Below are 27,026 nucleotides of genomic sequence, written 5' to 3'. Positions count from 1 at the left end.
AAATTTCCCAGAGCACATGTCTGCAGTCTAAGTGCTCTCTTAATGATTTAGGTTTCCAAACAAACATTGTCCGCTTATCTTCACTGTAACTTCAAATTTTGGTGCACGCCATGTCAGCCTTAAAAGTGAATTTGTTTAAGGGATTTATTCTGTATTTAGAGTACAAATGTTGTATGTCCATGCTTCCTTAGGTAACTTGCCTGTGGGGCTTTCTTGATATATAACAGACCTCATTTGGTATAAATTATTTCAGCTTAGTTGACTGCTGGGAATCAAAGCTACTTTGAAGAAGCCAAAGATATGCCCAAGCTTTTCAACTTTTTCATGATCACAATAATGTGTTTCTTCAAATATTTTTGTCCTTCACTATCAAAATAAGTGGTATGATTCCTATATGTTTGTACTGGGGCTTTCAGTTTTTTGGCATGTTGATGTATGCCATAAGTATTCAGTGTCCTCAATACAGATTTTGCTATTTTCATAGGCTTTAAATTCACCTTTCTTCTGCAAGCCTGGATTCCTTTGTGCTTTGTTTCTAAAATCTTTAGAAAATGTATCTCTGACATCCCTTTGATTAGAATATAAAATGACATAAAACAGTCAGATATCTAAATTCTATCTATTCAAGAGAACAGCAGATTTTATTTCTCTCATGATGACCTGTATAATTACTGTGGATTGCTTTAAAATTTTCTTTATATGTCCATATGTCACTATTTTTTAACTATCCATGTTTCTGCTAATCCTCATATTTCTATGAATATAATTGTGTTAAATTCCATTGCATCATAGTCATAAAAAGTCCTTTATCTTTGATCTTTGTTACAATGGTGACCGTTGCTTTAAGTATAAAAACCTGAATTAAGCGGGACCTTAATCAAGAAATGTTCTCTGAAAGCTGAACTGGATTGGAATGTATGATGTTGAAGGCACTGGCTATATCTGTCTGTATTTGTCAGAAAGCACTGGGTGCTGAGACTGTGGAAGTCATAGACCAAGTAGAAGTTCTCCTCTGCTTAGCTTAATCTACAATTAAGGAACAACACTGGGTCTGAGGCTAAACTCTTCATGTACCAGGCCCTGAGTAAGACCATCTCAGTCCCTCCTGCACTATTCTTCTGCAAGTGTCTTCTCTGTTGAAATCCTCTATGTTTTTATCTTTCTAACTACTATTTAAACTGCAGTATTCTGTCAGGCAAACCTTTTTTTGTATGTTCTCCCTTCTGCTCAAAGCAGGATGTGTTTATTATTAACCTGTTTCCTAGATAGTTTCATTACCTTTTCTGGAGAGTTGTAGTAAGGCTTGCTGGCCACTCTGGCCAGTCATCACACCCATGCATCTGTCTCCCTTCCTGGTAGCTTTCCAGCCTTCACGTCAATCTGCTAAGAGGGAAATGATCTTCAGTATGAAGATTCATAACTGATGACTATCTTACAGATCACTGAGATTAAAAGTTTTGTAAGCTGCTGAATGCACCTGCTATGCTGCAAATACATGACGCTGTTTATTCAGCTCTTCCCACTGTCTTGCTCACGCTGCCAGTGTATGTGCAATGACTTATTACTTACATTCCTTTGTCTTATAAGGTGAAACTTTTATCTGAATATTCTTTGAGTTGAACTGCGTCTTCTAAGATAACATTTGAGTTGCTGCATCCTCAACAGATTCCCATTTCTGCCCCTTTGATTATTAAACCGAGACATTGATGGGTCATGTTTGTTTTTTTCTTTGGACAGTGGTTGGCCTGTAACTTAAAAGATCAGTGTTCTTGGTGGCAACTAAGTCTGTATCTGTCTGGCTATGTCCGTTTCTGTGTGTGTTCATGTGGTGAAGTTTCACAGCAATGGCAAATGCAAGGAAGAGGAAGAATCTCTGCATGTTTTCAGCAACAGTTAAAACATTCAAGTTTGTGTTTCCATTCAAAACACAATGTCTCGATTTAAAATCCCAATGTTAGTTCTGTCTGCACACCAGAACTTTGTACGGTGTTCCAAAGCACCTTTACCTTTATACTGACTAATCCTGTTTCTCCTCTTCCCCAGCAAATCCAGGTGCTTAACATGCAACCACGTTTATCATCACAGCTACAAAGGAGGACAGTGCTATTATCCCATTTACAAATTAAGAACCTGAGGCACAAATAAGAACAATGACACACCAGAGGTCACACAGGAAGTCTGTGGGAGAACTGGGAGCTGAACTCCGGTCATTCAAGTCTGAGGTTAGAGACTGGAACTTTCCTCTGATGGAGGACTGAAAATACTTTCTTAAATTCAATATGCTTAGAGGAATTTGGTGCTCTCTTTGATAATTTCTTATTATTTATTATGCAAATCTGGGTAATGTATCAAGTTAAAGCGCAGCCTATTTTTGTTTCCTTTTCTTCCTTTTGCATTGACAGCTACCCATCAAACTACTAAGTTTATTAGGGTTTAATTTTCACGTATCATTGCTTGTAATGGTAAATGTCAAATATTATGCTATTGTCTTTCAAGTATTTGCCTAGGTTATTAACAGAATTCAAATCACAGACATGTTTTCAATGGGAAACATAGGCCAAGCTATCAGCCTTTTTCTTAGAAAATACTCTCATGTTCTCTACCCTGTCACCAGCATTTTGGGAGCCCTGAACTACTAGTGCAGGAGAGACCATTGTTTTACAAGTATTGTAAAGAGATTCATCTGCTGTTAAGCAGAATCTACATCATGTAAAAACTGGACAGGAGAGCCCTTTATTTTGAAAAGACCCTGCAAAGACCATGTAAGTCAGTACAGAAAAGACACTGGGGCCAGATCACCAGCTGCATCAAATTACCATATTATGACTCAGTTTATAGCAGACAAGTAAATGAGTTGTATTTTGGGTTTTGTTGCATTAAAAGAAGTCACTGAATCACCCTTCCTTTAGAGTATCAGGTCTCCTGCATTCAAAAATAGGATGATTTCTATAAGCTTTGTCCTATTTCTTCCCTAGCTTAAAATGTAACACTTCAATGAACAATTCTGTTGGTGCCATTTATGTGATTGCAATGAGGCAGTTCGTCCCACTGAGGACCAGTTAGGCTGTGACCAGCTACCTCTGCACTAGTGTCTGAGTAATACTAAATGGCTGCAGATGAAAGTGGGGACAGCGGTACAGTAAGCAGAGCTCCACGGGTGAAAGAGGAAAAAAAGAAAAAGGAGCTAGAAGCTCCTCTGAGCAGTGAAGGGGAGGTCTAGGGAAGTTCCCTTCAGCAACAGTGTTCCTGTACCAGGCACGGGGAGAAAATAACAGCAAGCAGCTGATACTGAGTTTTCAGTCTTTGTAGATGTTTCTGGGATCTTGAGATAAACAGCCCTGGCTCTTATTACAGCAGAATGAGAGGAACTGGGGGAGCAGTGAGAAGCGGTGTTGCTTAAGATGTCATCTCTGTACAACTGTATTTTTAGTATGTCTACACTTCTTGTCATCTGTCAAGGCATTTTAACTAGCATGACAAATTCTAGCCTAGAGCTCACATGGAGATTTGCCTGTTAGTCACGTAGGTATCTCCAGTTGAAAAAACTAGCAACAAATGACTGTCTACTACAAATTTTGTCTTTCCTTAGCCTATAATTTAGAATGACAGTTTGTTGGGTTCTGAAAAACTCTGAATTTTAAATGCAAGCTTACTCCTCAGAGAGTATCTCAAATTCTCTTTAAAAAGATATGTATGCTAAAAAGAGGTTTACATATCAGATTATTCAATCAATTGTCATATCTGAACAAGACAGACTTCTCAAGTAAAACTGTGTCAGAGGACATTCTGATAATAAGTTATTACCTCTCATTGTCTTAACACAGACCTGTAAAAGGAGAAACCAAAACCAACTGTGACTGTGGTTGAATGGCAAAGTTGAGCAGGCTTGCAAGCAGTAACGCATAATTTTCTAACTATGAAACATCTTCCTTAGTCTTAAAGTGCCAATTATTTTCTTTTTCTTGATGTGAAAAATCTTTTTATTTCACTTTCAGTTTATTTAGAAGGAGGAATTATCAATGTTAAAAAAGGAATTTATATCTATTATGAGCAATATCTACCAAAAAAAAGACAAAACACCTGTAGCCTGTTAAGCCAGAACAGATAAACTTGATACTTTAGCCACTAGAGGGACCTCCAGGAATAGAATATACAAAAACATTTGCAAAGGCTATTTTTAAGTATTAGATGTCTTTAAAGAAAAACAAAAGAAGCTCTACAGGTCAATGAATTGTCATTTGTTTATAATGAGCTCTGAAATAATAGGAAATATGAATTAACTAATCTCATAGATTTTGTCAAGAAAAAGCAACAACTTTTCTCCTGGTGGGATGTGAATTTGGAGGGTTGTCCTCATTGAATTAGTGAGATTAGCACATCTGCTTTCAAGAGACTTGTAATTTAGCAGTAAGGTTATGTGTTGCTCTTCTGAGGTGTACAAAGCAAATACAGTTATTCTCTTTTCAGAGTTTCTGAGAAGAATAAGATTTGGATGTGGTACAGACAGTCTGAAATCAATAAGCTTAGTTTCTCACTGAATTAAATTTTAACGGAGCCCTCAACTTATTTCAAATTTTAACAGCAGTTTAATAGCCCGATCAACAAATGTTGGTGCCTCACCATGCATGCAAGTGCTTTCTAAAATGTAGTTATGCTACCACTTGGATCGCTGGATTTGTAATTAGCAATCAATCAGGGAGATGACAAGGGCACTCTAATGTTCCCTTTTATATTTCTGCAGAACTGCGGTGGAGGTTGAGGTGTTCTTCACACACAAAGTTTTGAGGCTCTGCAGAGCACAAATTCTGCAAGCTTTAGCTTTAGCATAGCTACTGTAGAACATGAAATCCTGCTAATATAAGCGACTGTGCTAAGACACTGAAGATGAGGACACAAAGACAAGAATTGCAATTAACCCAATTAGCAAAAGGTCAGAGATGGGACTAGAATTTGACATTAAATCACAATTATGGAACAGGTTAAAAGAAGTTTTTGCAAGACCTTAAATTATGTTGCATTGTTTAGTTTTACCTGTTAGAATGGTACTAGCGAAATGAAAACTCTTATTTTGTGAGCTGAAAGCAACCTGAAATTCCAGTTTGGCAGAGCTGATTGTTGCACAGTCTCCTGTGGTCTATGCACCGAGTTTTATAGTTTCCACTTTGTTTTCATTGGGAGGTTACTTACTGAGAAAAGGTGTAGTGGCGGGGAGGAGACACTGCTAGTACCTTTTCTACTATTCTTTGTTGGTTTTTTGTTTGGGGCATTAGAAAGCTCTTTGATGAATTATTGTGGCAGAAGCAAAAATTTTTCAGAGTTAGCATTATATTCCTTGCATTGCACGTGTGTAACCGCCCACTGAAGTCTTCTAGTGAACTACCTACAATTAAGACACATTCGACCGCAGTTATGCTTAACTGGCAGACTGATGACTCCTGACATCAAAAGTGGGTTGCCAAGTGGGCCCTGCTGAAGAAGAATGATTATCTATCCCATGTCATTCCATACGTGTGAAGTAGGATATTATACATTACAGATTAACACGGTCACAGGCAGGAAGTGTTTCTTGACCAGGAAGAGATTTAGTGATAACTAGTGATTTCTTTCTCAGCTGCTAAGAGTGAAACCCTTCCTGAAATACCAGAACATCCTTTATTAAGCACAGTCCCCTCCATAAGTAACTATGGAGCAAAAATTAGGGGCGGAAATTTCAGAATTTCAAAAGTTCAGTTAATTTATTTGGAACTTATTCAGCAGTGTTATTTGATACTGATTTTAGTCTAACGAAGAGGGGGTTTTGACTAATGCAAGGACGAGAATTTTCTTTTGATGCAAGAAGATGATGTAACAATCTCTTTATTTGAAGAATGCCATTAGTCAGTCTGCCCTCAGATACCTTTGCATGTGGAAGAATACGCACACTGTATCCCGCATGGCATTCTGTGAGTAATCAAATGCCTGTTGAGTCTTACATGCTTCTGAGGTTAAAATATACCACATCTGCCTTAACGATGAAAATGAGTGTTGCAGCATTCTGTCAGCTTCTTCAGTTTTCTCTTTTGTAGTGATACTCAGAAGAATAATTTTTCAATTACGAAAACTGCTGAATGAATAACCACATCAAAGAGCTGGGGAGGATGGGACACCATGAGCAACTGCCGAAACCAACTGGAGAGAATACATATGCATAATCCATATGGGTGCATAAGTGTGTCTGGCAGTCAGAGATCATAACTGAGATCTCCTAAAGGCATCCCCTCTTAGTTTTATCAGGCTTTCAAAAGTTTTAGATTTTTATTTTCCCTGCTGACACTCCATTCAAGATTTGCAAGTAGGTTGGGAGCAGGAAAAAAGTGTTGAGAGGAACGTACAAGATGTGATGCACCAAAGCAGTTCAGCTACATTTCTAACTCCACCTTTTTCTCCTTACTGCCAGTGAGCCCTTCAAGGGCTCTCCCCTTAAGTCCTGCTTCTAAACAAGTAAACATCTAGGACCTGAATTCTTGAGAATCACTTATACCTGGAAGCTTTTGGTCAACCAGCAACAATAGCAAATAGAACAGGCTAACACTGTAGAAAAAAATTATATCTTGATTGACATAAACCAAAATTCTAGTTGGCAGGTACTGGCCTTTCATATAAATGAATGTTCATTAAGAAGAAAAGTTAAGAATCTACCAACTATTGTTGCAGATATACGCTTGCTCAGTCTTACTTGGAAGGGTTTTTACTTTTATTTTTTGGACACTCTTTTTGTTGAAGGCAAAGAATAGAAATATTGTTGGAAATAGCAGGACTAATCCTATGGACAAATAGCAAATTTTTTTTTCCACCTTGCAATATTCAAATTTAAGTTGCAGAGCAGTTAAGCATTTAAACATATGCATAACTTTGAAGACATGAAAACAAAACAAAAAAATGGTTTTTGTGCCATAAGTCTAAATATATGCTCAGAACCTTTCTTGAAACTTTGCTCTAGGACTTAAAACCTGAGCGTTGGTAGACAATAACATTCTTTCCCAGAACAGCACCAATATGCTTAAAAAACCATGAAACAATGTAAAAAGAGATTATAAACACAGACATAACCATGCAGTAAGATAACATTCAAACAGATAACGTTAATCAGGATTGTCAGCTGCTGGACTGGATATCCTCCAAACTCCAGATATCTGGTGCATGCTACTATCTTCTGCAATGTTACTTCTCCCTGCTGACCAGATTCCTAAACTTACTGCATCCACAGTTAAAAATAACCCAACAACAAAGAGGGGGGACAATTAAAAGCCAGTTTAAACTTTCTGAATAGAAAGTTATCTGCTGTTTTCTCTCTGCCCCATTTGTCTTAAAAGCAACTGCCAGAAGAGCAGACTGCATAAACACCTTTTGACAGTGATTAGTCTTTTTATGAAATGATTCATTAATGTGATCTCTGACTTACTATTGATCAACTGCTAACTTCTTAGATTGCTCCTGCTTGGTTAATTTGTTTCAAGAGGAGGAACATGGGTTTTATTTTGGTTTTCCAAGTCCTATTCTGTAGATAGTTAATGTGCCACTGAAGGCAGCATTTCAGAATAGACGAGGCTGTATTGCCCTCTTGAGTGTAGGGTCCGGGACATACTTTGCCCACCAACTAGGCTGCTGTAATCTCTGTAGTTCTTAAGGATGAACATCTCTGTCATTCTGTGCAGCACCTGTCCTAATTACCAGCACGGTACGGTACTGTGGTGCTTTTTGAATGAACGGCCAAGGTGTCACCTTCCCTAGATATTCTTACCCGGGTACTTCTTGATGGTGCTACTGCTTTTGCTGACTCAGAGAAAGCCTAGACAGCAATGGTTAATAGATGCCTGAATTGCAGGTAGAGCAATGACACAGTAACGGTGGATCTTCCTGATCAAGGAAACTGGAATGAATTCACTTGAAGGAAAAAGTGAGCTGAAGTAACCTGAGGATTCTCTCTAGCCATAACAGCTATGGCACCACAAGGCACTAGTGGAGAAGGTCAAAGTTATTGCTGCACATTATAGGAATTTTATCTTAATGGTCAGGCTTCTGGGGCGTACTGTAGTTTCAAATGCTTTACACTCTCTGTATCTGGAGTTTCTATGGGTGTGTTACCTAAGTTGTTTGGCTAGCAATGTCCGTCATCAGGGAAAATCTGCTGGATTTATACATAAGCAGCATGAATGTATTCAAGAGTCTGTAACAAAGATTTTGCTTAAATTTAAAACCTAAAGTTAAACTGGCATAAAAGCACAACAGTTGTATATTAATAGATTGCGATCAATTAAAAAGAATGGTAAATAAGATCACCAAGGTCTCCAATGGAAAATGTGTACAGGTACTCAGAAAACTGTTCTTGACTGCGACTTGATGAATGAATGAAAAGATATATGTCTCCCTGTCTCCCCACTGAAGTGGCTAAACCGTAGTCTTCCCGGGATTTAAAAACCAAAGCAAACTCTTTCTCCTCTTTCCTCTTTCCTTGCCTCTTCTTTGAATCATAAGGCTGAGGTGTACTTGTTCAACATGCTATTGTTGTGTTTTCAAGCTTTTCCTTGCGTCTAAGGTCTAGGTTGTTTTGCAGCTTTTAACAGGAATATTTTTAAAGTAGTGTCATGCCTCTGTGAACTGAATTTTTAAATTGATAGACAATATTTCAAAAGTTATTGGCATACAGTTATTGCTATATGAAAGTATACAAACAATCTAGGACTTTATTCTCAGTTCAGTACTGAGTTGCATTTATCTTCATCACTGGCTGTGTTTCTAAAACGATCTACTGACAATTAAACTGTAGATTCTCCAGGAAATGGAATGCAACAAAATATTTGCTCTAATTCAAGAAAAATAATCCAAAAATTAAGAGAAACCAAGTCTCTCTTTCCTCTCCTTGAAGAAAGTTCTTTAACATGTCCCTTATTATAGCTGGGCAGAAGTGGCATTTAAAAATAAACCAAACAAAAACCATCCCCCAAAGTAATCTAACAGCAAACAAGACTATTTTCAAGGCAGTGGAGAACTGGTGCAACCTGTAATTGTAAGTGTTAAAAGGCTTTCAGAAGACAGGGAACACTCAGATACTTACTGTTTGTTGAGTCTTACCTTCCACAGGGAAGTAATCACGTAAAAGATCAAGGTGTCTCTTTATAACTGGCTGCAGCAATTCCAGCTTGTAAACATTCAGCAGTGATTTAGCAGCCTGATCTTACAGGACACTAGGGCAGGTACAAAGTGAAAATATAGCATGTAATGAGCATGTCTGACAATGCATGCATCATATAGGTCATAATTTGGTACAGGATAACAGAAACACAGCCTCAAGCTGGTACAAACATTTCTGATCTACTACAGCCCAATGGTGGGATTGTCAGAAATGCTTTATTACTCCTGCTCTGATTAAACTACTAGAATTGAGAGCTTTACCATCGCTTCATTGGTGTATTATCATCATACTTTAGAGACTTATGATGTCTCATTTCTAGAGTCAAAATCCTCTTAAAGACACAAAGATTTAAAACAGCACTGGCAAACTGTGAAATAACAAATATCATGGTTGTATTCATTTTGCTACAGTTTTGTAAATGCTCAAAGTAAACTAACTTATTGTTCTAAGAAACAATTCAGTGTAGTGCTTCCACCTTAATATTAAAAACCTATATCCTCTTTATCCAACAGATTTTCCTTCTCTCTTCACTGCCAAAGCCTAGCTACCTGGCTCCATAAACATATTTTAATGCTCATCTGCTCGCTCCTCCCGTTTTTAGCTCTTCCATGTACACACCGTACTCTCTGGATTTTTTTCTCTTCTTCCATTTAACTCTTCTGTTGTTTTGTAAAATGAACATGATTAATATCAAGGCATGGCTACTTATGAAGGGGAAAAACAGGAACTGCCATTACCATGTTAAAGTATTCATCCTGAAAATGTTGCAAATTATAATACAGTTTTGGTAAATTGATATATCTGAAAGATAATTATTCCCTGGATTCTCATCACTAAGTAGTCATCTATTTGACACTTAAATAAGCATGCTCTTGCCTTCACCTGTGCCAGACAGATGTTTTAGCATTCAGTAACATGAACTAGCCAGGAATCACCTAACAAAATGATTTTTACTATATAAAATAAGTGTCATCATCCATCAGTAACACATTGAAAAAGTGGATTTTGATTAATACCTTGACTCCAGGGAAAAGATGTTTAGATATTGCCTAAATACTGATTTTAAATATTTTAAGATTCCTTTATTTGTGATGATTCTTTGAAAGATTTGGCCAAGGTTAGAGGTCCAAACCAAAACCTTATGAAAATATTTCTGACTTTAAGTATATTGGGCTATGGAATATATTTCTGACTTGTTTTGCAATGAGAAAATTATTGAAACAAACTTTGGTTGCTTGGAACAGTTTCTCATTGAACTCCGAGGATCAAATTTATTTCCTAACAATTTTCCTCCCTGCTTAGCTATTTAAGTACATAATACCTCTCTAGCTTTTGTTTTGGAAGGAAACTGTGTAAGTAATACAGAAATCCCATTTTTTTAGGGTTAGATATATTGGGGTTTCTATTCTGTTTTGTTAATTGGTGGATAAATAACATAATGCTATGATATTTTTTTAAAGACTTTGAAGACACTTTTTGAAGAACAACACAATGTACATATGAACATATAGCCTCTTGTTTTGCTGAACTCTGTAAATTGTTTTGCAGCTGGCTCCAGGATATGGTCCTGTATAACCCAGACTGTAAATTGGTCTTTAAAACACTTACATAAAGAAACACATTTCTTTAATATCAAGACTTTATCAGGTTAGTCCTCAGTGAGCCTTCAAGAGTAGCAATGACATTCTTCCATTAGTCATTTTTCTTGCAGGCTTATTCTAAGATAGAACAGTTTCTCAAAATAGAGAAACCTGGCTCTATTTTCACCAGATGCCAGAAATGTTTCCTTTGAAATGCTGTTTTTATTAAGCCAGTTTGTTCTTGCTCTGGTGGAGGCGGGAAAAGCCTGGTCAGTACGTTGTTGGTTGAGAAACAAGTTTTGCAAATTCTCTTTTTAACACTTCTGGCTTTGTATTCCTAAGAAGGAGCCAGATCCTTCACAGGTGTAAATTAGTACTTTGTAAGAGCCTACAAGTCTTGCTTGTTTAAACTAGTGAAGGATCTTGCCCAGTTCCCCTACCACAGTGCAGTCTGACATTTGAATGGAACTGCAATTAGCAGGGTTGTTTTTGTCTAACTTTATTTAGCACCTTATCTTCAACATTCTTGTCCGAGTACCAGTATCAACCATGAACTCAACATAGCTCTTGTTAGTTCTGTTCTATTTTGGGCTAGAAGGAAAAAAACCCAGCACTCTAGATCAAAGAGCACCCTGCTCTTTCCCTCTGGGAATAGAAATTGTTAACTAATTGGTGCGAAAAAAGACATCATTACCATGACAAATAGATGCAAACCACGGTTAAGTCAGTCATAACTTACTCCACAGGAGTTATCCAAGCTCTCAAACACATGCATCCTTCCACAGAGACAAAATGTTTTTGGTGTTGGTTAGAGACCTAAAGATGCACGTCTGCAGAATTGTGTTTATGGCGTTCTACAGTTTGCCCAATTACGCAGCTATTTGCTCCCTCATGTTACAGTAACACCAGAGTCTGCAAGGCCTGGTGGCCAGGCCCTTACTCTCCTTACTCACATTAAGAGCTGCCTCCTGGAGGATCCCAAGACTGGCAGAGCTCTGCTGCTCCCAGGCGCTGAAATTCTGTAAAAACGGACGGAGCAGCAGGCCCCGAAGGCTCTGGAGGTCCTAAATCTGAGGTGTAAGGGCTTGTACCCCAGGAGCTCAAGCCACCGACAGGCCACAGGCCCGGGAAACGCTTCCTGACACACTGTCCCCACAGATGCCGAGTGGGCTGAGAAGGCGGGAAAGCCTGCTGGGCTTCTGGGGAGCTGCGGGCTTCCCCCTGGCCCCCAGCCCTCAGCTCCTGCAGAGGGCTGGGCCTCGCACAGCTCAGAGGCCACCGCCACGTCGGTGACAAGGGGACAGGTGACACAGGTGTAGCGGCCGGCAATGAGGGGATCGGCCCGACACGCAGAGGGGGCCCGGAGGCGGGTGCAGCCCCCGAGGCGCGGGCCGGGGCTGAGGGGCCGTCCCGGCTCCCTCGCTGAGGCCGCCGCGCAGCGCCTCTCGGCGGGCGGCACCGGGACGCCGGGCCGGGCCCGCCCCGACCGCCGCTTCCCCTCACCTTTCCCGGCCAGGAGCCGCCCCCGCGGGGGCCGGGCCAGCGGCGGCGGCGGGAGAGGGCGCCCGGCGCCGGCCCGCAGCTCCCCCGGGCAGCGCAGCTCCGGCACCGCCGCGCCGCCCGGCCTCCCCGAGCTGCCCCAGCCATGTCCTCCAGCTCCCCGCCGGGCGAGCCGAAGAGCCGGAGCCTGGGCCGGCTGTCGCTGCCCAGGAAAGGCAGCATGACGCCCGGCAAGAAGCCCTCGGCGCTGGAGCTGGCCGAGAGCACCCCCAACGCCCACTACGCCCCGCTCTCCGCCGCCCAGGGCGGGCAGCCGCCGGCGGGCACCAGCCCGGAGCCGGAGCGGGAGCGGCCGCTGCGCCTGAGGAGCGAGGTGGTGGTGGTGAACGCCGACTGCCCGCGGCCCCCCGTCAGCCTCGACCCCCGCGTCTCCATCTACAGCCTCCGCAAGCCCCTGCTGAGCCGCAGCAGCGTCCAGGGCAGGGTCTACAACTTCTTGGAGCGGCCCACGGGCTGGAAGTGCTTCGTCTACCACTTCACCGTGTGAGTACCCGCCGCCCCGCTCCCCGCCGGGCCCACCTGCTCCGCGCCGGGCTCCCGTTACGGCCGCTCGTCCCGTCAGCCGAGCCGCGGCTGCCCGGAGCGGGGAAACCGTCTCCCGACGCGGCCATCGGTGCGAGGGGTTCTCAGGGCTCCCCGCCGAGCCTCAAGCGTGAGGCGCCCGCTGCCGCCGCGCCCCCTCCCCGCCGCCCCTCGCAGGGCTCGTCCTGGCCGTGGGGCGGGAGAGCGGCGGCCCCGGGTCCCCTCAGCCGCGGAGCTTCCCAGACCAGCCCTCAGGGCTTGGGCGTCTTGCAGGTTACACTCTTCTGAGGGTTGTATTCCCTCACAGGTGTGAAGCAAAACAAACAAGTCACACTCCGGGGGAAAGTTTCTCTTATTTTAAACAGAAATGCAGTGTTTCAGTTCACGTGTATCTATCAGGTAGAGCAGGAGCTGGCTTCAGGCAATTTTCTTCAGAAAGTTACCTTGGGAGTTGAAATAAATCGTTCACTCTGAGCGTGGAAAAGAAGTTGGTAACAGCGTCGCCCGTTCTTTAGTAATTTTTAATGCAGTGACTCCTGATTTTCCAGCTCACTGCACAGCATCTATTCCTGCCTGCATAGGTGTGTTATCAGCGGTGCAGCCCTGTTGGAGGAGAACCAGAGACAGGTGACGCTCCTTTTCCTTGCCTCTTTTACTGCTCTAACTCTGTGCACTGCCAGGTACGACTGCCGTCGCTGTTATTTTTAGATAGAAAGGACAACGACCACGTTTGGAGGATGTTGAAGCCGCTTAGCTGCAGGCAAATTGAAAACTGCTTTAGGCATAATATTCGCTATGGAGTGCAGCACCCACCCTGAGCCAGCGCGGGGTAGATCTGTGGTGTACAAGGATCTTACCAAATCCTTCCGTGAGAAATGGGTGCTTTTTAATTGAGATGTTGCAGAAGGCTTGCGTGACCCCTGAGCAATTTGCATATGTTAAATGTAGGTAATAGGGTCAGGCAGAATCGTAGTGTCTGCTTATTGTATGTGTGCACAAACACACATGTATGTGTATATATACACTACATATACACACACTTACTACAACAGCTAGAGGTAAAGACATTTTAAAGACACCATAAAGAAAAGACTTCGATAAAAATCAGTTTTTATGATCTAATTATTATATTCTGATTTTAAACTCTAATTCTAAGTAACTACTATTTTAAGTCAATTCAAATGTGGAATAAAAGCACACAATCCTGAGGATTCTGTAGTCTTTAGGTAAGTCAGGTAAGTGGTACCAACTTTATTTTAGTGGAGGGAAAACAGCTGTCATCTGAATGTATTTAATTGGGAGATGACTGTGCAGCTGCTGGGGTAATTGTGGGCTCCATTCTCTTTGGCATTATGATAATACCATTAGATGACAAAACAGCTAATGGCCATAATTATGAAGTGTCTAATAGTTGTGGTTGAACAATGTAAAACACTTTCAGGAATAGGAGTTCCTTTTTTTTTTTTCTCTAAAAAGGAGTTTTAGACAGCTACTTTTTATGACTTCTGACCTCTTTCAGGTGTCTGAAATTATGTACAGAAGGGACAGTAAATTGTGTTCAGAATCTTAACTAATCTTCTCTAAATTGTAACAGTGGGCCTAGGAAAATCTTGGAAAAAAACCTGTTAGATCCCTTTATCTACCTAAGATTCTAGCCTGAATTTTAACCTTTTTTTTTTTGCAAGTATTAGCAGTGTGGATTAATCCTATCTGTGCAAGAATTAAGATTTTGCAATTCTGCTTTAGGAAAGAGATTGTAATATGTACGGGAAGTCATTGCCTGTCTCTCCCCGCAATACACAGTTATCTATGGTGTAAGTTACCGAGTGTTTCCCCTCTTTTCAGAAGAGCTCTTCTGATGCAACGGTGAATGACAGTGGCAGTAAATATTCTCAAGCCTCTTACTAAGCACTGTGCAAATTCCTTCTCTTAAGACTCTAAAGAGACAGAAGAGGGTACTAATGCCCTCATTTGTTTCTTGCAAGGCAATGTGCAACTACCATGTGTGTATTTGTAGGCAGCCTCACTCTGATTTCCACCAGCAGAGGGAATTGGCTCTGTACTGTCCTCAGCCATCCCTGCTTCTCCTTGTTTCTGTGGTAGATAAGCCTGCACTTCTTGTGCCCATTATGTTTTAGGTTACTGATCTTTGGTCCATACCTCTCCAACTCCCTTGCTTTCTGAGCTCCCAGAGCAACTTCCTGGGATGCTTGCTTTCTACTGCATCAAGGAATGCGCTCACTGAGTACAGCCCCTGCCAGCCAGATCCTGAGCATTGGTAAGTAATAATGGTCGCTACAAAGCAGAAGTTTGTTACTAAAATCAACTGAGAAAGCAGACAGCTTGTCCCATCCAGAGAAACTGCTGTGTCTGAGCCCCTGCTCTGGAGGAGGCATGGGACCTGATTTTTGCAGGTGGTTTGCTAGCTTTTTGCAAGCAGTTGGTTACAAATGATGAGTTGCAGAGCAAAAAAGGACTCCGAGTTATAAAACACCCACCCCACTCCCCCCCATGATGCACGCACTTCTCTCTCACTGGAGGAAGTAACCCGTTTATTTTGCTGTCATCGTACAAACAGACGTTCACAGAGAGCTAAGCTGGGTTTTACATTGTGATGTGCAAGGGCCCTGATGGTTGTGTCTCCTGCCAAAATGACTTCAAGAGGCTGATGTCACTTGCCTGTTGCCTCTTTGTGACTCCCTCTGCTGGCTACCTACTGCTTTATGCTGGGGGCTTTCAGCTGCCTGGGAGGTCTCAGTCGCGATCTCGAAGGTTCAGAGGGGAAGGAAAGGGAACAGGAGTGGTGTTAAATCAGGGCATAAAGACCAAAGCTGAGTGGAGGGTCCTGGCCGAGATGTAGCCCAAGGATGGGAGCAATGAGCACTGTGGGCATCTTCATTTTCTGTCTATTGCACTGCTGTACCTTGTGCAGAGTGTGTGGCTGTGTTCTTAATTATACGCTGAAATGATTTAACTTTAGAAACAACTCCTGGAGCAGTCAATGTAACTTGTTCTGGACCTGTATCTAGTTGGTTGTTGAAACACTGTTTATCAAGTGATAAGAGCTACATCTACCGATTGCCTGTCACACCCTTTTCCTGCTCAGGAATCTTAGTGGTATCTAGAATACTAATAGCTAAGAACCAGTAATTCAGAACTGATGTTCCTCAGTTTTGTATTATAATGTTTAGAAAAGGGAAGCTTTAATGCACAGTTTCTATGTTGGTATGTTTGTTTCATATTTAGATTGCTGTATGTTTTGGTGTGCAACAAAGCCCCTTGTGTACCCCTTGATCTAAAGGATGGAATCGGGTTGTCTTGCGCAGCAGTGGAGGTTTGCTGTACTAGATCAGGCCAATGACCTGTTTACTTCTGAATTGTTATTTCTTTCAAAAGGCATCTGAAACACCTGTTTTAATCTTCCAGGATAATTTGATATCACAGCCGCTGATTAAATGAATTGAACTCTGCACAGGTCTTTTCTAAGATTTGTCTTACTTTCTCAGACCAAAGAACAGAAACATCTCAAGTGAGCAGAATAAGACATGAATTATTGTAACTCATTTCTACCAGATTTTTATAGGCTATGGACATAGTCTCTAAGGGGAGGAGGAATGGGGAATTGGCTATTAATTTACTACTCAAAAATACTGCCTAAAAATACTTGTGGAGATGATAGAAACTTTTATTTCAGCTACATGACTTGGTTTGATGTTGTATTAAATTTCATTTAAATATATGAATTGTATAATATATGTCCACTTAATTCTACCAGTGCAAGTAAATTGTGCTCAATAGCTGAAGATTTATATGTGTGGCTTCTGCAGACGCAACTGGTGCTGGCTTGGAAACTTGAATTTTGCAAGCAAGTGTGATGTGGCTGTATGGATGGTAATGTCCTGCCAGAGCCACCAAACCCCCCTTGGCTGTCAGAGGTGAGGCAATGACCGAGTGCCACTGTTCTCAATGACCTTCGGAGCTAGGGCATCTTATCACACTTATCATAGTAGTGCACCTTGGGATAGTGGCTTTGAGAGGTGAAATGTTCTGTAGCCTTAACAAATCAAGTTTTCAGGTTGTGTGAAGAGAGGTGGTGGGACAAAAGAAGCCTAAATTCTGTCCTCACAGTGGCCCGCTGATGTCCTGAGACTCTGTCCCAGTGTTGGAAATGACTGTAAAGAATAAGTGAAGTCTCCAGATATTTTAAAAAATTATTTTAGATTTTAATTGCATGAGGGAAGAGCTTCTTCTTACCCTCTTTAAGTAGTTCAAAATAAAACATCTTAAAATGTGCCTGAAGAAACTTAAGCTGTGAGCTTTCTGGTGATTTCTCTTGTTCTCAGTATGGCAAATAATGACTTCTGGCAATGTACACTGCCTGTTGACTCCTCATGTTCTTTGAAGTGTTGGCCCTTACCAGAGGGAACAATTCGGAAACCGATGGAGCATTGGTCTGTTCCGGTATGGCAGCTCTCCTTTGTTGCCATGCAAGATAATCAGCTTCTATCTTATCTTTGCATGCGTGTACCTGGTTCAATTTACTTTTTGCCTTTGTGTACGTTTGGTTTAATCAGCAATGATTGTCACTGAGTTTGTTCAAATCCCAAGATGTTTACATAAGCTTTGACTGGCTGGTGGTTGAGATTTGGGAGACTGGTCTCTAGAAACAGGCAGACTCTCAGACGTGTGGCTGCATGTGTACGCGTGCAAAGATAAGAAGTAAGGGTAGATAGAATATTCCAGTTGTGTCTGTATCAGGACTTACAGTAATCAATTGTTAAAGGCAATGCAGTGTTTACACAGTGCTGTTTATGTACAATACTGTGAGGAAGAAGCATAACTCCAACTTAAAATCCCATTTTTCTCATGTTTCCAAATGTATTGTAAGCATACTTCCAAACCTACCAGTTCATACTCAGTGTGTAAACTGTTGAGGAGGGGAAAAAAAAATCCATAAAGTAATTAGCTTGTGCATGTGCTCACACATGACTAAGTTTTCTTTCAGGCTCAGTAAACTGAATAAAAAAAGGAGCAAAACATAAAGTACTATGATTTAGGCATGAACACTGGGATGTTTAGAGATTTTTGTGGCTTTTCTAAGTGGAAAGAAAGAAAAATAATTTGATCACAGTCATATTTTTTTCTGCTGCAGTCACTTGCAGGAAGACCCTGGTTTAGCACTTTTTTGTCAAATTGCCCCTCTCATTTTGGCATATTGGAGAGGGAGATTATGCTTCTTGTCATGCAAAGGCTGATGTGAAGTTTGGGTTTTTTTTTTTTTCTATGTGACTTTTGTGTATGAGCTCCAGTTGCTTGCAACTAGCATTTAGTATTTGTATTACTGGAGCCCGGTACTCCCATCCCTTTGTGCTAGATACAGTTGTAATAATAAGAATCTGCTGCTTTGTCACTTTGTGTTTTCAAGAGCATGGTGTGCTACAGCTGTGAAGTGGCTTATATAGATCTTTGATGTTGCAGACATGCTCAAGGACTACAGCAGAGGAAAATGAGGTGCAAACAAGGTGATATTTGTAGCTTTTTTCTCTCTCTCTTTTTCGTTTTCTCCCCCCCACTTCAGCCCTACTCCACATCCCCTAGTGTTTTGATTTGCAGCAGAGTGGATATCTTTGCAGCCTAGCACTGTGTATCTATTAATATGCTTGGTAACAATTTTATCTGAGAGAAAAAGGGATTGGAAAGACAACTTTACATATTGCCTGAGAAGAGGGAAGACCTTTTGCCTGTAGCCGGTCGTACATGTAAGACAGTGTGCTAATGTTTAGGAGTTGCTGTTACGGGGTCAGCCCTGTTTGCTGACCAGCCAGATATTGAAGTTTTGAGTCTTGGCAGATTTTTGGATACAGGTGAGGTGGAGAAGTGACTTAAAGGTTTTGCTGCTCCCTCCTGCCCTGCTGCATGCCACGGTGTAGCCCCTTGGCTACAACGTCGCACGAAGGTGCTTCTTTGGGACTTGTGTGATTGAGATAGTATTTGGGTTGGCCAGCGTACAGCTTTCCACTCTTGCCTTGTGCCATATTCCCAATCTGTAAGTTGACAGTAGTTTCCTTTTTGCTGAGGACTGCCTGGCTGTCTCGTGACTGAGACCAATCCAAGTCTGTGCCAAGAGGACCTCAGGAGTCACAGTGCAATTACAGGTCAGGTGGGGTCCCCATTCCTCTCTCCTGGTGGGACAGTAGAAGTTATCAGGATAAGAAACACAGATACTAATGACTGCATAATGGACTAAAAATAAAAAAAAAAATAAAATCCAAGTTTACTTAGTAATTGATGGTCATCAGAAAGAAAAGCAGTGTCGTAAACCAGATCCCCTCAATGTCAACCACTAGTAGTTCATGCCTGGAAGCCACTTTGACTAAACCACCATCTTTGCATCATTTGTTGCATTAAATCATGGCTGCATAAAAATGATTTTGGAAACGTATTTTGATTGTTGAAGGGGAAGAAGGTGAAAAGGTGAATATCTTCTAACTAAAACACCTTTTGAAGGCCCACAGTATCTCTAGCAGTAATTACAAAAATTCAGTTTCTGTTCTGAAATGCGTAGTGTGATATGGTTGGCTACTTGAAAAAAACTTATTGAGTGTCTTGACCTGTGGTCTGCAGGCAGACACAGAAGCTGCAGGAGGGGAGGGAGTTCTGTGGGGGCAAAAAAGACCTTGTAGTTGTACTGATGTTTAGGTTTTTGAGTAATTGATGGCAGCAGAAGGCTGTAAACTTCTGAACGCTAATGCTCAGTGGAGACAGGTCGCGTGCAGTGGAGAAACAACTCTGTGGAATGCACACAAAGAAGTTATAAATGTATTAAATTTGGTCAGGCTTTTCTAGGGGTAGGCCTTCTCTCTTTTCCTATTGTCCTTCCAGTATAACATTTCAAGTCCTTCTTTGGTGTTTACTTTCCTCCAGGAAAAGAATTATTCTAACTTTAAAAGTTGCGCATGAATGATCTTAAGAAAACCAGTAAGTGCAGTATTCACATTTCTGTATATCTGTCAAATGGTTGGTTGGACAATTCTGGCACACTTTCTTGCCCTGGCTCATCAAGTGCCAGGGAAAAAACATGCAAGGCTGTGTAGATAGGCCTCTTTCAAAACTTTCATTGCAGCTGAATCAAGGCTAGAGTTGAGATTCAATTGCAGTGAACTAATTAGGCTGAGCTCCAAATAAATGCCTGGGCCCTGGATGTATTACAGACAACGGTGCCAACATATGCTGTAGGGAACTATGCACAGGCACAGTGCTTTGCTGACTTTAAACTTGGCAGTAGCTCATTAATTTTGTGTGTTAATAGATTGTTTAATGTGCATTAGTGGCTGAACACAAAAGCTGGGAATACTTGCTCATTCAGTTCCAGATGGAAAATAGTGTCTTGTTGGGGGCAAGGTGTTTTCTGCCTGCCACCAAGAGGTCCAACACAAGTTTCAAATGCGTTGGAAAGTTGCCAGTTGCAAATAAGCCTGATGAGTAGGCTGAGTTACAGAAAAAGAATGTGTAGATTAGTGCATTTTTAGGTAAGGTACTAGCTCTCCTCATACAGTCATGCTTCGTCTGGCACAATGGCCTGTGAGAACCATTATAATACCAGTAATGATAATGGGGGAGCACATGTATTTGCAAGCTTCTGCTATGGTAGAAGCTACTGTATTTTACCTCCTACTAGAAAGATGATACATATGTATAGATATATGTATTTTTAATAACAGAGGGAGTGTTCAGTGCTTTAGTAATCAAACGATATTGATTTTAGTGTATGTTTTTTGAGAGTGATTTTTTTTTTTTTTTTACTAGGAAATTATAAAGCTGCTCTAAATCAAGTAGTTTTCTTTGGCCACCAGTTTGTGCACACCTGGAGGACTAGAAAGGTGCTTGGTGTGAACCTTTCCCTTGTCTGGCATGATCAATTTTTGAGGACACATGGGTTTTCATCTTCCTACTTTCCTTATTTCATGGTTCAGAGTAGTAAAGTAATAGCTGTTTTCTATGTTCAAGGAGCTGTAAGAAATTACAGAGCACAAAGCAGGGCCTGGGTAAGTGTGTAGGTATAGTGGAAGTACTTTTTTAAAAAAAAACCCAACCAAACACCAAACCGTACACAACCCAAAACCAACAACAGCAAAAACCCCACAAAAATAAAAGTACTGTCCCACATTTCTTAAATGGAAGTTTCCTCCCTTAACACCCACACTTTAGTACAGAAAACTTAGAACCTGGAAAAATTACAATAAAATATAGGCAGTCACAAGGGAAGCCAATGATTTCTTAAAGCTTAGGACAACCACTATGACAAAACCAAGTTTTTTCTCTGAACTGCTTTACTGTCAGGACTACCAGTGGTGTAAGTTAATGAACACACATTTTTCTCAAAACTGGCTGAATCCTTTTTGAGTTTAAGAAAAGAATGTGTCTGTGTGGGGGACTTTATTCAAGGAATACATCAAACACTAAAACTATAGCCTTGGAATTTTATCCTTTTAAACTACTGAAAATAGGAAATTATACTGCAGATTGTTAGGTGGCCTTTAGATGTTCCTAGCAATGTGCCTAGAGTAGGTCTTTTTAGTTTTTCTTATATGTTCTTCACAATCAATGTGATGTGTTAATATTTAATGAAAAATGTCAACCAAAGCCAAAATAAACCTAGGACAGGGTTTCTGCATCCTTTTAAGTTTCTTCTGCTGCTGCATATATTGATCCTGATCTTTGAATTTCGTATTAAAGTTTTCAATAGGAACATAAATCTCACACGTTTTGCTAATGCCAATGGACTTATGTCATTTGACAATACAATGTTGTCATATTTGTAATGGAAAACTGGAACATTTTACTCCTAACTATAGAATTCCTTTTCTTTTGTGTGACTCTTTCTGCTGGGGTTATTTGAAAAGTAGATGCTTTGTTATATAACTTGACTAGTGCTTACTTCAAATGAGAAATATACTATTCTTAGTGAACTAAGAACTTGAAATAGTAAAAAAATCTTTATCTTTGTTTATCCTAACAGGTTGTGCTCTTGTTTATCATCTGTTAGCATTACTCTAACACACCCTGGAAAAAATAAAGCATACATTTTCTTTTGCAATAATAGGAAAGTATAATACATTTGTTGAAGTAATCTGATTTGATTCTGAAATGATCATCGTGTGTTTAACTTCAGTATGCTAATAGATACCTGCTTTCCTGTGGGAGCAACTAGTAAGGACAAAGCAGTAAAGACAAAAACTTATACACATCTCTACAATTAGGGCAATTAAAATTACTTGCCAGACATTCATCATAGAATTATAGAATAATAGAATGGTTTGGGTTGGAAGGGTCCTTAAAGTTCACCCAATTCCACCCCCTCTGCCATGGGCAGGGACACCTTCCACTAGCCCAGGTTGCTCAAAGCCCTGTCCAACCTGGCCTTGAACCCTTCCAGGGAGGGGGCAGCCACAGCTTCTCTGGGCAACCTGTGCCAGGGCCTCATCACCCTCACAGGGAAGAATTTCTTCCTTATATCTAATCTAAATCTACCCTCTTTCAATTTAAAACCATTACCTCTCCTCCTATCACTACAAGCCCTTGTAAAAGAGTCCCTCCCCAGCTTTCCTGTAGCCCCTTTAAGTACTGGGAGGCCAGTCTAAGGTCTCCCTGGAGCCTTCTCTTCTCCAGTTGAACACCCCCAACTCTCTCAGCCTGTCCTCACAGGGGAGGTGCTCCAGCCCCCTGATCATCTTCGTGGCCTCCTCTGGACCTGCTCGAGCAGGTCCGTGTCCTTCTGATGTTGGGGGCCCCAGAGCTGGACTCAGCACTGCGGGGGGGGTTTGATGAGAGTGGAGCAGAGGGGGAGAATCCCCTCCCTTGAGGGGCCACCCTTCTCTTGATGCAGCCCAGGACACTGTTGGCTTTCTGGGCTGTGAGCGCACATTGCTGGTTTATAGTCAGTTTTCCATCCCCTAATACCCCCAAGTCCTTCTCCTTGGGGCTGCTCTCAATGCACTCATCCCCCAACCAGTATTTGTGTTTGGGATTGCCCCAACCCACGTGCAGGACCTTGCACTTAGCCTTGTTAAACTCCATGAGGTTTGCACGGTCCCACCTCTCCAGCCTGTCCAGGTCCCTCTGGATGGCACATCCCTTCCTTCCAGTGTGTGACTGCACCACACAGCTTGGTGTTGTCAGTGAACTTGCTGAGGGTGCCTTGATCCCACTGTCCATGTCACCAACAAATATGGTAAACAGTGCTGGTCCCAACTCAGACCCCTGAGGAGCAGCACTCGTCACTGCTCTCCATTTGAACATCGAGACATCGACCGCAACTCTTTGAGTGTGACCATCGAGCCAACTCCTTATCCACTGAGTGGTCCATCTGTCAATCCATGTCTTTCCAATTTAGAGACAAGGATGTCGTGTGGGACAGTGTCAAGTGCTTCGCACAAGTCCAGGTAGATGATATCAGTTGCTCTTCCCTTATCTACCAACACTGTAACCCTATCGTAGAAGGCCACCAAATTCATCAGGGGTGATTTGCCCTTAGTGAAGCCATGTTGGCTGTTGCCAATCACCTCCTTATTTTCCATGTGCCCTAGCATACCTTCCAGAAGGAGCTGCTTCATGATCTCGCTGGGCACAGAGGTGAGATTGACTGGCCTGTAGTTCCCTGGGTCTTCCTTTTTTACCTTTTTAAAAATGGGGGTTATGTTTCCCTTTTTTCCAGTCAGTGAGACCTTCACTGGACTGCCACGACTTCCCAAAGATGATGGATAGTGGCTTAGCCGCTTCATCCACCAGTTCTCTTGGGATCCACCAATGCATCTCATCGGGTCCCATGGACTTGTGCACCTTCAGGTGCCTTAGATGGTCTTGAACCTGATCTTCTCCTACAGTGGGTGGTTCTTCATTCTCCCAGTCCCTGCTTTGCCTTCTGCATCTTGGGTGGTGTGGCTGGAGCTCTTGCCATTGAAGATTGAGGCAAAAAAGTCATTGAGTACCTCAGCCTTCTCCATATCCTGGGTAACCAGGTCTCCCATTTCTTTCCGGAGAGGCCCTGCATTTTCCCTAGTCTTCCTTTTATCACCGACATACCTATAGAAGCTTTTCTTGTTGCCCTCAATGTCCCTGGCCAGATTTAATTCTATCAGGGCCTTCCTGACCTGATCCCTGGCTGCTCGGACTGTTTCTCTGTATCCCTTCCAGGCTGCCTGTCTTTGTTTCTGCCCTCTGTAGGTTTCCTTTTTGTGTCTGAGCTTGTCCAGAAGCTCTTTGTTCATCCATGCAGCCTCCTGGCATTTTTGCCTGACTTCTTCTTTTCTCAGGATGCATTGCACCTGAGCTTAGAGGTAGTGATTGTTCACAGGATGTGTAGAACTCAGTTAAAATTATTTTATTTAAAATAAGTTGGTTTTTTTTCCTGAAAGACTAAACATTTTACAGTGCTAATTCTGTATGAACTTTTACTGTGTCCATATAGCTGTGGTCTCTTGCCTGTAGTAAGTATGTTAAATTACATAATGTGTATACCCAGGTTTTTCACCATCTCACTGGTAGTTTTGTTGTAGATTTCTAAAAAGAAATGGTTCTCCCTCTGTCCCTACTTGCATGTGTTCTAGACTGGGCAAGAACACAGACTTGTCCCCGCTGTTTAGACAAGAGTGGTCACACTTGCAATAAGATGCTCACTGTTGGGAGGAGTCTTGAACTGGCCCAAGAAGGTTGTGCTAGCCTGGATATGTGTCACTCTAGTGCTCAGAAGTCACTAGCCTCCTCTGCAAATGTACTCCCTGAAGTTTGGGGATACATTTAACTTTTTTCAATTTTTAACACTCTATTTTTTATTGCGGTGTTAATATTATATAATCTTATATAGGTTGGATAGGGAAGAAAAATGGGTCACAGTTTGGGAACAGAATGTAAATAATCCATCAGGTTACTTCCCTGGATTATCTCCAAAGACACTAGGTTTAACAGCAGAGTCATGGTACTGGTGGCAAAGATGACAGAACCCTTGCTCATCCCTAGTACAACAAAGGCTGCAGTCTTTGTAGTGAAAGTATCTTCCTTCTAGGAAGTAAGGAATTACCTTTAGAGAATATGTTTGTTTCTGCAGCACCTATCCCCTTCCCAGGGAAACTGCATTGTCTGAAAATGGGCTGGAATTGGCTAGACTCTTCTTTTTCACAGTAACCCTTGAGGGCACCACAGTCCAACTAAGACCTGAAGTAAATGTGCCTCATCCCCTGTAAGGATGTTGACAAGTAGAGCGAAGTAGAATTGATGCAGGAAATAGTTGCTGCTGCTAATCTCATTTTTACACCCTTCAGATGCCTCTGCCCAATTATCTGTGCAGGGCAATGGAGATAGGGGACAGAGACAAAGGGAAAGATCTTCCATCCTGTGGCTTCAAAAAAAGAGAATACCCTGTACTGATCGTGTTAAGAATCAGCAGTGTTTGTATTCTGTAGAACAAAGGCTTTATCTGTCCTTTACAGGCTTTGGCAAATAGTTGTTAATTTTTTTTTCCTAATATTCTTCCTAAGTAGATCTAGTTGAGATTATTTGATTTGTTTGTTTTTCACTCCTGTTTTAGAAGACACTGAAATGTGGTCAAACCTGACAGTGAGTAAAAAAATGTGTATTTCTTTATCTGTAGTGTGAGTAAACTTCATGTGATTGTATGCTGTTATCTTATCCATGACCCAGAAAGTATTGATAATGGATTATCTCAGCACTTCACACAAAATAAACCTGCTTACTTGATGTTTTCTATGTCAACAGATCATCCAGCATCCTAGTGCTAAACAGTCTGAGCTCCCTGCTTCAGCAGTATGTAAAGTATGACTGGCACAGATCTGAGTCTTACATGGTCATGTTGGTTGTATGCCTTGGTATACATTCAGAACAGCTCTTTGTAGCTTTTATTTACTATCATGACGTGATCTTACATGGATAACTATGTATTTGAACCATAAAAATGAGAAAAATGTTAAAGAATGAAGGAGAAAACAAGGCTTTAAGATTCTACAGGTTTTGCAGCAAATACAAGGCTGTAGCTGTACCATGTTAATACCCTTCTTAGGCATGTGAATTGCTTGTTGCACTCTGATTGTCAAACACTAAGGTTATCTCTTGTTTACTTCTGTGGCAGGTTTTTTTTTGTGTGCTTTAATATGAAACATTATGAAATCATCAAGTCTCACTGTAAAGTGAGACCGAGAAATTGAGCAGACGATGAAAATGTGATTTATGGGAAGAGCATAATCTCTAGAAATTTTCAGTGGATAGTATCTGTATGAGTAAAGGGACACTAGCTTTTATCTCATATATAAAATAGTGTAGATAACATTCAAGCAGGTTTGATAGTAGCTGTTAGCCTCTGCTGAGGTGGTCTCCTTTTTCTGAGAAAAGTTTTATATCAAATGCCTTTCTCTTCAAAAAAACAACATTCATTTCAGGAAACCTGCGTGTGGTCGGTGTTTGTCATTATTGAAATAATGCATGCAAAGGCCATGTGATTCTTGAGGGATTTTGCTGGAAACTACCTACAAGTAATCGAACTATTTCTAAGCACTTGTAGGAAATCAGTCTGTTAGGTTATACAATGTATGTTAGCAGTCAACATGGACTGGTCAAAACCCAATGATCTATTTAATTTCGGACTGTGATGGAGTAAAAGGGGTTGTGGCTAGAGGAAAACTAGATGTTGCCATATACATCTTTTATAAGATTCTTGATAATTCCCTTGTTTGATTATGAACATGTTTTGTTGATGAAAACGATATTGTGTGGATAGGTCTTTAAAGCATATTCTGAATTTCTTTTGTTACATGGAAGGGATAGTGGAGCAATGAACTGCATTGCCTGGAAAGGCTGTAGGATCTATCTCTGGAAGGCTTTAAATGCAGGCTAGATGAATATTTATCAGGGTTCATCCAGGTGTAGCTGATCCTTCTGTGGGACAGGTGTCCAGGATTTTGCATTCACACTGTGAAAGGAATATACCCAGTTTCTGGGAGCTGGGCAATTTCTTAACCTTGTGACACTTGAGTTTGCCGTGTGTGTGTAAGGTGGAGGGTTGCTGCTTTTTCTGTCCCCAGCCTTTCTGTTTCTTCCCTTGAAGTACCTTTGCTTCTTTCATGTTAGTTCAGTCCAAAATCCAATATGAGTTTCTTGAGAACAGGTTTGTTAAACATGCTGCG

At 41.4% G+C, this 27,026-nt stretch overlaps 2 protein-coding genes across 7 annotated transcripts in view; one reads left to right on the top strand and one right to left on the bottom strand.

Annotated features, from left to right (window-relative positions):
- TRPM5 (transient receptor potential cation channel subfamily M member 5) overlaps positions 1 to 1,376 on the bottom strand; it is a 51,829-nt gene extending 50,453 nt beyond the window's left edge. Inside the window, exon 1 of the mRNA XM_074884590.1 lies at positions 1,279 to 1,376. The gene's annotated coding sequence lies outside the window, so the exon portion shown is untranslated. The remainder of the gene's footprint in view (positions 1 to 1,278) is intronic.
- Positions 1,377 to 12,297: 10,921 nt separating this feature from the next.
- KCNQ1 (potassium voltage-gated channel subfamily Q member 1) overlaps positions 12,298 to 27,026 on the top strand; it is a 363,861-nt gene continuing 349,132 nt past the window's right edge. For all 6 annotated transcript variants that reach the window (XM_074884929.1, XM_074884926.1, XM_074884928.1 and 3 more), the window contains exon 1: positions 12,298 to 12,795. In XM_074884929.1, coding sequence (XP_074741030.1) covers positions 12,398 to 12,795 — 398 coding nt within the window. In that variant the 5' untranslated portion in view covers positions 12,298 to 12,397. The remainder of the gene's footprint in view (positions 12,796 to 27,026) is intronic.

The sequence above is a fragment of the Strix uralensis genome, chromosome 15 (genome assembly GCF_047716275.1).
Source record: "Strix uralensis isolate ZFMK-TIS-50842 chromosome 15, bStrUra1, whole genome shotgun sequence".
NCBI lineage: Eukaryota > Metazoa > Chordata > Aves > Strigiformes > Strigidae > Strix > Strix uralensis.
Note: the sequence above shows the minus strand (reverse complement) of the source record. Positions and strands in the feature narration are given on the sequence as shown.